A 9,816-nucleotide genomic window follows, 5' to 3' on the forward strand; every position below is an offset into this window, starting at 1 on the left:
AAAAAAAAAAAACAACAAAATTCCTCTACCAATTAATTGTTCCTATCTAGCTTTCTGCCAACTCAGAGTGAACCTCACAAGGAGTCCAGGTCAGCACATACTTCATTCCCTATTCCCAATCATCCTCTCAAAAATGTTTGTTTTGGGGGCTGGAGAGATAGCTCAGAGGTTAAGAGTGTTGCTTGCTCTTCCAAAGGTCCTGAGTTCAATTCCCAGCAACCACATGGTGGCTCACAACCATCTATAATGAGGTCCGGTGCCCTCTTCTGGCCTTCAGGCATACATACAGACAGAATATTGTATACATAATAAATAAATAAATATTTTTAAAAAATGTTTGTTTTTAGCAACTGTTTTACATCTCAAGAAACACACATCCCATTTGTCTAGCACTTAAGACTTTAATGTGACCCATCATGCCTGCCTTACACACACTTCATAGCAATTCTCCCTCTTGTGCCATCTCCACGAAGAAACAGGTCCTCGTTGTTCTACTGATCTGTGGTCCCTAGAGGCCTGGATCATGTTCTCAATCCTCCACATCTTTTTCAGAGATTAAAAAACAACCAAGGAGATTCTGTCTATCCGAGTAGTGTGACCTGGCTCCTTCACTTAGGAAGACTGGTCACACAGCATCTTTCACATTTTAACTATGGGAACTAAGTTAGAACATCCTTTATAACCACTTGGAAGCTTCTACAGAGCCAAAATAGTAGTTTCCAATTTATTTTTTTCTTCTCCAGCCTCTCACTCAGAGTTATGCACAAGGCAGGCACAGCAAACTTCCTTTAAACACACATTTTAGATAAAAATCTATTGCCTCAAGATGAACTAAATGCTTTAAAAGAACCAATTGAGTACTTACTGTTTGTTTCAGCTCAACAAAACCTAGTGAGTGGTTTGAGCATCAGGAGCTCAGTACTGCAGAGAGACACAAGCTCAGAAAGGGGAGAATGCACAGAATGTCAGTGTGGTTAGCAGATGTGCAAAACCCAAACCTGCCCACAATGTCCCCACACCATGCCTCTTCCCTTTGGTGGGACTCATCAATGTAGAGCCATAGCAAGCAAGTTGGTTACTCTTTTCCAAGGCTACCTGCTTTCAAACTATCCTTGAGAAAAGGAGTAAATGTAGCCAATACATAGAAATTATGAGCTGGTCACACTCCAATAGTTAATTTTCTTGGGTTTTCTTTTTCTTTCTTCTTCTCCCGGTCCTACCCTGACCCTATTCCCCAAACCCAACTGCATATATTTTGCTCAGGTGGTTTGCTCTTCTTGAACCATCTCTCTCGCCTACTCCCTCTCTTCTCATCCAAACTCATCTCCTAAGCAGAGCTCAAGGAGCTCCAGGCAGAATCGATTGTTTCCTTTATTAGAAAAAAACCAAAAACAAACAAACAAAAAAACATGGACTAGTATCTTTATTTGTAAGGTAGACAGCTCTGGAAACAGAGGCATGTCCCTCTTGACTTTATAAACTAAAACCAGGCACAATCTCTGACATTGTTTGACCTCAAGATGTTAGGAATTTTTATTAGATAAAGGAATTTGGCTTTGCCTGTTGCTCTTCTTTGTTTGTTCAAAGCAGCCCATCAGTCATGCCTTAAAATGAAAATACCTTCTGTCTCTTCTATTTGACAGTTGTTTAAATGCTGCCTTCATTTCCCTGACCATCCAATAAGAAGTAGATTTCCTCTTCCCAAACACTCCCACAGTGCCCTGTCCCCTCCCTTAGGTCTTAGCAAAACATGCTATTATAAATGTGTGTGTGTGTGTGCATTTTCCTTGGTTAACAGCTGTATTCCTCTGCACTGTTCACCTAAGAACTGCATAGAAACATCATCGATATGTTTAGCTGATCACCCTGATTCCAATACAGGCACAGAGCAAGTCCTTAGTAAATATTTGCCAGAATAAATAATATGAAAATCAAATGATTCTATAAACTACATACTGATAGTTAAGATATAATGATTGGTATTGTGTTCCATGTTATTTGCTTTTAGCTACCCAAAACAAATTCTTCCCAAGCTTTCTTTCGTTCACAGGGCTACTTCCTGCCCAGGCAGTTGGGTATTTATGTCTAATTCACTTGAATAAGCATAGCAATTACCCTATTTTATTCGAGTTGGTAATTTACAAAAATACCTGCAGTGAGAAATTGTAGAATACCTTAGATCTCACTTCAGATTCTCTGGAAAACAAAGGTCAAGTGGCTTCTTTACAAAAATAACCTTGATTTTGACACATGATTCTAAGCTTGAAAGCAATGCAACTGGTGTAAGGACCATGTTCAACAAGCTGGAACTGTTCACCTATATCCTAAAGCAAGGAGATCCATACAGTCCGAAGCACAATTGCCAAAGCAAGACCAGAGGTTTCCCGGAGCCCTGCAACTACACGAGTGCCTTCCAAGACCCTAAGAGATGGGGACCTGGTCGTGTCTTTTCATGGTCATGTGTTTTCTAAATCCTTGCAAAAGCAAGGGGGTTGTGAATTTTCTGCAGAGGCTCAAAATTTTTTAACCTTTATGGCCCATGGAATCTCGATCCATTCTTACACTCATGGTTTTCCATTTTATGATTGAAACACTTTCCCCTAAAATATTTAAAGGCAACATGGCCGAGCTTGGACACTTAGCAATTATTTCTTCAACTCTGGTTCTGATCACTTGCAAAGCTATGGTTTCCCAGTGCTCTCGTTAACATCTTTGGAAAAGACAGCACCGTGTCTCAGTACTTTTTCTAGCTCCAGATACATCCACTTTCCTCACTTAATACCCCCAGTTCACATCCATTGAATTCTTGTGGTCCCCCAAATAGTCAGGACTCCATCACACAGATGTACGAATATCTCCCATTTCACAGGAGGAGAAACTGGAAGGTGGAACATAACCCTTTCATATGGCTAAAGCTTCAACCCAGCTTGGGTACCGCTCTTCATCTCCAAGCTGGAGTACTCACCACAGGGCTTCCCTGATAGCAGAAATTACATCATCACACTCCATTTTGACTCCCTGCAGAGCTGATAGTTAAAATTTGGCACCTGATAAACATATCTGATCCACTGTTTAAGAGAATATGTAACAGGATCTCAAACAGTGTGAAATTACCAGGAATGTTGTGAAATGATGAAATAATAAGAAACCAATGGAGAAGTAGCAACCAAAGGCTTTGTATATGTTATCCCTAGGGAATTAAACAAGACAGAAAAAGAGGGAGCTCGGATGGTGCAGTGTTTTCGGCTTCACATCAAGAAGTACTCAGTAAGTACATAGTAGGATGCAAGTTATACAGAAGGCTTTGAAGTCACAGCAGCCACATGATCTTTTCAGTCAAGAAAGCATTACATATATCAAGATGGAAAGAATGCATAACAGGGCCATTAAAATCTTGGATGCCCCATATATGAGACAGGTCCTTCCACTGCAATCTTTTTTTAAGTCGCTGATTGCTTAGAAGCTAAATTATTACCACAGGGAGGAAGAAGTGTGTCAACCTAACCGAAAACCAGTTAACTCAGTGGCTGCCTGTAGACACGGCCTCAGAGCATTTTAAACACAATGTATTGAAACTGCCTGAAAGGCCGCCATTTGGCACCCAGACCAACATCAAAAGGCACTGTTCCTAATGAGAATCTGCAGCTGAGAGACAGTATTTCAACAGCCTGAAACGAAAGGGCACAATGGCACCGCTGCCAATGCCAGATCATTTACATCCCTCTGCATCAGCTTCAGGAGTTAATAACACAAAGGGCTAGAGGTGGCGAGGCCACAGTCATAACCTTCAGATTGACTTCTATATTCCAGTGTCCTACAGGAGCAAGCATATTTACGTGTGTTATCGAAAACATTCTCGCTAAAATATTTTTTAATACAAAAATCTCCAGGCCTCATAAAGCCTAATCATTAGGATTCAGAAGACTCCTTGTGAAACTCTGCCCTTCCTATGAGGCTATCTTTTATAATATTGCTGAGGACTTGGGGAGTATATTAAAGAGTGTACACAGTTCACTATTTAATTTTACTCAGAATTTTTCCTCTCCAGCAAAAGGTATCTGGGTTTTGGCCTTCTTGACTTTCTTTTAAAATTCCATACATTCTGTAGTCTATAGACTTGTTAGATCACCAAACTGAAGGATAATCCATCGTGGAGTTTGCATTCAAACATCTTGATACCACAAAGCATTTACATGTCTACAGCTCTACACTTCAATAGTACAGGAGAGTGTTTTACGAGTGCCTTTGTCCCCTCCCCAGCTTCAACTGTTTCAGCAGATAGATCGGGACAGGTGTAGCTAGCTCCTGCTTCCCTCGTCAATTGGTTCTGGTCTCTGTCATCACAGACCCACGATTGTCAGAGAAAGTTCAAATGTCCTTCAGCAACAGGTACTCAGTCACTCATTTCCCACAAAGTTGGGAAAGACTGGAAAATACCTTTGGAGGTCGGCCAGCAACACTGAAGCCACTTGCAGTCTGGAAAGTAGCCACAGTTCTTTAACACCAAAGATGCAAACAGGGGGAATTCATCAAGCTAATATGAAACATGGCCTTCATCATTTCAAAATAAATAAATAAAGTGGGTGCACCAGAAATCCCAAAGTCCATTTCTCAAGCAGCGTGAAGTTTACAGATGCTGCCTATAATTTAAGAAACTGAGTTCTGGCAAGAAGAAAAACATCTGTCGTAGTAAAGATCAGATTCTGACTGACAAAATGGTGCTATTTATTTTGAAAGGCAATTAAGACATTGTTCCCAGTGACAGGAAAATTTAGAGATTATTTACATTGAGTTATAGATTACCTATCAGAAGAATTCAATTAATGATAAGTATACTCCAAAGGAAAGCACTTCAAAGGCTCTTAGATGCGGGGGCTCCCTGTAACTAATTTCTCTCTTGGATTACTTGCTGACTGGAGTCAATAACCGTATCTGCTAAAATAGCACACCAAAGCCTTAATTTTTCTTGATATTGTTGGGTTGGTTTTTGGGGGTGGGAAGGCATTTGCCTTGATTTTTTTTCTTACATGCATTTATTTTTGTCATGTGTGTAAAGGTCAGAGGGTAACCTGCAGGAATCAGTCCTCTCTCCTATCATGTGCAGTTCGGGGATCCATCTCAGGTCAATAGGCCTGATGACAAATTAGGCCATCTTGCCTGTTAAGACCCTACCTATCTTAATTTTTGATCAAGTTTAGGGAAGTACTTAGCCATTAAATGAGCAAATTCTTAGTTTAACTAACTGATGTGGAAAGACCTGGGAAAACTGCTTTCCTAAGCAAAGACCTGAGATACAGCTTTCTGGTGTTCTAACAACATTGTTAAAAATGAAAGAGACCTAGTAGGGCCGTGGTGGCACACACCTTTAATCCCAGCACTGGGGAGGCAGAAGCAGGGGGACCTCTGTGAGTTCGAGGCCAGCCTGGTCTGAAGAGTGAGCTCCAGGACAGCCTGAAATACACAGAGAAATCCTGTTTAGAACGAGAGAGAAAGAGAGAGAGAGAGAGAGAGAGAGAGAGAGAGAGAGAGAGAGAGATCTGGGGTAAGGGTACCTAGAAAGAAGGCCCCAAGTTCAATCCCTTGGTGGAAGAGAAACGCAGTAACATGGCCAGCATGGGAGAAATGAGAACCTGGCAGGACAGGTAGATTTTCATGACTTTTGTCGTGGCAGAGCTCATGGCTGCTATATCAGCACTTGGAAAGATGAAGCAAGAGGATCCTGGTCTAGATAGTGAGTTTCAAGCCAGTCAGGTCTATATAAAGATCCTGTCCCCCCTCAAAAGCTGAACAGAAACAACACCATAAAACTCACCTTACAGAAAAACTGAAATAAATGCAGGGCCATATTTCCACAATTCAGGATTATAATCTCCATTTGTCTTTAGTGTTTAAATGAATTCTCAGCTGTTTTCAGTGCTTTTAAGTATGCTAAAATTTACTGACAGCATGTTTTTGGAAAGAATCAGGAGTGGTAAAAGATTTTCCATATTAAGTATGGCTTTATTATGGTCCTTTAAATTCTGATCAAACTTCACATTTCCTACTGTATATGAAAATCAGTGTAAAAAAATAGGGATCTGTTGCTCTTACAGACTGATGAAATGCATCTTCAGTTGTTTAGCAAGAAATATTGGATATGTGCTATATGTATGATGTGTATGTTGCCTTTTGTACTAAATTTATTCTTTCTTATAAGCCTAGTGTTATCTTGCTAGAAAATAATTTCTACCTATCTCTTAACTCTTATAGGCTATACCAGCAAAGGACTAAAATTGTCAACTACGCACCGTTTCGGATCATTCAAGCACGTCATTCCACCAACCAACATTCAACAGACACTAATTTACTATGCAATTATGCAACCTGTCCTTTTATTCCTAAGGGGGCAGAAGACACCTACAGCCAGACTCGGCAGCATTTCGTTTGTTATGCGTTAGGCTATTCATTGAGGAGCCCTAAGGTTAGCGTTTCATATATCTAAATTTTCGTGTGCACCAATAACGGAGAGTTGAATTATACCATTGTCTGTGGATACCCTACAACATTTGCAGCCCCGAACTGGGAGGGGATGTGCATATAACCCTTTGACTTGAATTCTCTGGATTTATTTTTAGGCTGGTAAAAGAAACACTTTAATTGAAAATTCTCTTTGTAAAACCACTTCTTTCTTTTGTTAAACAGTCTAGTGTGTGCTTTTTTTCTCATCGTCACCGTCTGGTCTTAGGGGCAGAATAAGGATGCTGTCGTTTCAGGGAACCCTGGTCAGAATGCCACCCTTGCCTGAGCATCCGGGAACACGCCAGTATTGGATTCTCTTTCTCAGCTTCCACGCGGGATCCAAACCCTGAGGGTTACACCCATCTCCATCATGGAGAAGACCACCAGGAGATCCTAAAAAGATGCAACATGGAAGACCAGGTCTCCATTGTCAAGCTCCTATCCAGAAGGAAAGTCTCAATAAACACACCCTAAGGGGGGGGGGGGTCACCTCGTAGGAGCCACAGAGAGCGCCACAGAGAAGGGAACGCCCCTGCCAGCCCTGGGCCTGGTGGTATCGAGGAGCCAGTCGGCACTCCCTGTCAAGACACGCCCTACCACGCCTCGCCACGCCCCTCCAGTCCAGCTTCTAGTCCTTGGCCAGAGGGTCAGCGCACGCGCGCGTCTGCGCTCCGGGCCACATCTTGGGGGCTACTGTCCTCTGCGCTCTGAGGCAAAGAGCTGGAGAACAACTGTGAACCATGGAGGGGGAGCCGGGATGCTACAAGCCAGCGTGAAAGAGACACGAGTTAGCAAGCATGAGCTGACTAGATCAAGAGATGTTCCAGTGCCCATCTCCTCCCCATTTTATGTCCCCAGAAACTCCCTGGCAGCTAGGGACAGTATTAGGGCGGGGTCTCTCCCGGCGGGAGGCGAACGAGACCGTTAAGCTAGAACACCCGGAGACCGTCTTGGCAGCTCGGGCGCCACCCGCGCCGCAATAAAAGCCTCTCGCGGCTTCCCGCCCAGCCAGCCTCGCTCTGATTGGTCGCAGACCGGAGTTGGCTGGAGGCGGTGGCTCAGCTCTGCTCTCCTGTTGCCCACGGAGGGGGGCGCGCTGGGTGCTCCGGGGCCGCCCTGTGCACTCCCCACCCAGGGCTCAGCGCTCCAGGACAGGTACTGCCACATTTGACAGAAGCGACAGGCACGCGCTGCCCCCCACGCCTAGCCTGCTTTCAGCTGGTGCTTGGCAGCACACGCCCCCCGCCCCAGCTGTCGGCCCATCCCACCCAGCTCTCGACCCCGGGCCCAGCGCCCTTTTCTTCCCTCTCTCCCAGTTCGTGGGGACGCAAAGCGCAAATCCTTGGGTGGTGTAAAGGGAGCAGCTGGAGAAGAGGGTGGGCACACTAAAGAATTTTTCAGGGAAGACGAAATGGAAATAGTCAAAATGCAATGCGCCCCCCCCCCACCCTCCAGGATGCTGAGAGTCTCTGGGCGGCGGCACAGCCCCCGCCACCCGCGACAGCATTGCTAAGGTCTTTCTCCCGAGCGCCCCATTGTTCACACTTTGCCAGGATCAGAAACATCGCCCAGAGAAAGGAGACTGGGGCGAGGTGTCTCGGGCAGCTGGCTACCTGCCATTCTTCGCTGGCACCGCGCAACCCTGGGCTCGCGGTGCGTGTAAAGGCACACGCGCGCACACACGCGCGCGCGCACACACACACACACACACACACACACACCAGGCAGCTCGGATCACGCCCTCCTCGCCCTCCGCCCCTCTGCACTTCCTCCTGTCAAAACGCGGCGCTGGACCCTCCCATCCCTCAGTGCTCCCGGCCGAGGGCAGGCTTTGCAACTACCCAGCAATTTGGCAAATGAAAAACTAACGTCATTTGCACGGGGGTGCAGGAACGACCACAGGGCCCTGCGGTGCTGCCCAGGGTTGCCCCATTTTTGCAAACCGTTATTCGGGGCGGGGAAGAAGGGGGAGTACACGAAGGCGGCAAGCCCCACTTTATCACACCCCAGGACGAAACGATAAGGGGAAGCTGCTCCAGCCTTATTGTTCACTCTTCCCGAAGCTTGACAAGCCCCTCTTGGTAGAGGATGAGCCCGGGGGCGACACATCCCCACCGCCCGCCTTTCGGGGAAGGCGAAGCAGCGCTCCCTATAACCACAGCATCCCGGTCCCATAACCCTGTCCCACCTCCGCGGGCACACAAGTGGGAAGGAAGGGCGTGCGCGGCAGCCACCGAGCGGGGAAGCAACCGCGTCCAGCGCCGTCCCGGAGGGCACGGGCTTGGCTGGACAGCAAGGACGATGCGATGCGCTCCCTTCTCAGCTCAGTGAAAATGCTAGGTCTTAGCCTTACACACACACACACACAAAAAAAAACCTCCAAAAGAACCGTATTCCTCGAGGAGAGGGAGGAAGGACAGGGGCAAGTGGACAATTAGCAAACCTGATGTAGAATTTTTAAAAAATAAAAATGTACCTGCAGTTCCCAGGAAAAACAAAGTCCAGATGAGATCCGTAGTTCGCAGCATTGTAAACTGCAGGCTGGAAGGGATGTTCTGGCCGCGGTAAATTCTGTGCCTCCCCCTTGCTAGCGACTGTGGACGGCGGCGGAGCAACGGACCGAGGAGCAGACAATTGCCAGGCTGGGTATGATTATTTTTGCAGAATTGTTTCCTGCCAGCCACTGCCGAGCTGCGTTCACGCGCTGAGCGGAGAATGAGTGACAGTCCCAGCCTCAGCACACTGGCAACTCGGAGATCCCTGCGCTGGCCCGGGTTGGCTTTGATGGAACTGGGGATGCGAGCGACGGGCGGGGGGCGGAGGTGAGAACCTCACTGTGTCCTTCCACCACGCCGACCACAAATAGTTCCTCACATCCAGGAGGTAAGAGACAGGGGAGGCAGATGCGGTCGCCTGCAAAACGCGGCCTGGAATTATCGCGGGGAGCCGGGCTCTTTCCACTCGCATCCTTGCAGGCTGAGCTGGGATTTCTTCTTTCCACCCTTTTCCTTCCCTTATTCATGCCTTCGCAGATCCTTCTGCCCTCCAGCGTTCCTAAATCAGGAATCTGAACATTTTAATAATTACCAAAAGAAATAAAAAAAGAATTTTTGATTTGGGTTAGATTTTCAAAGTTGTGGGACCCCACCCCCACCCCCGTTTAGTTACTAAAGTCTTAGCAATAGGAAGCATACAGCTTCATTCGTAAGTGAATGGATATGGAAATTTGGAGAGAGAGGAAGGTTGCAGAGGTTTGTTTTGTTGTTTGTTTTCTCTGGGCTATGAGGTTTACCTTCCCACAGAGGGAGCAACTCACTC

General features: G+C 46.0%; 1 protein-coding gene across 14 annotated transcripts in view; it reads right to left on the bottom strand.

Annotated features, from left to right (window-relative positions):
* The window catches only part of Ncam1 (neural cell adhesion molecule 1), a 299,405-nt gene extending 290,057 nt beyond the window's left edge, over positions 1-9,348 (bottom strand). For 7 of the 14 annotated variants that reach the window (XM_013346210.2, XM_013346209.2, XM_005347291.3 and 4 more), the window contains exon 1: positions 8,975-9,348. In XM_013346210.2, coding sequence (XP_013201664.1) covers positions 8,975-9,026 — 52 coding nt within the window. In that variant the 5' untranslated portion in view covers positions 9,027-9,348. The remainder of the gene's footprint in view (positions 1-8,974) is intronic. The other 7 variants (XM_013346216.2, XM_013346215.2, XM_013346214.2 and 4 more) reach the window with 3 other exon arrangements.
* Positions 9,349-9,816: the final 468 nt, after the last annotated feature.

The sequence above is a fragment of the Microtus ochrogaster genome, chromosome 5, assembly GCF_000317375.1.
Source record: "Microtus ochrogaster isolate Prairie Vole_2 chromosome 5, MicOch1.0, whole genome shotgun sequence".
In the NCBI taxonomy this organism is placed as follows: Eukaryota; Metazoa; Chordata; class Mammalia; order Rodentia; family Cricetidae; genus Microtus; species Microtus ochrogaster.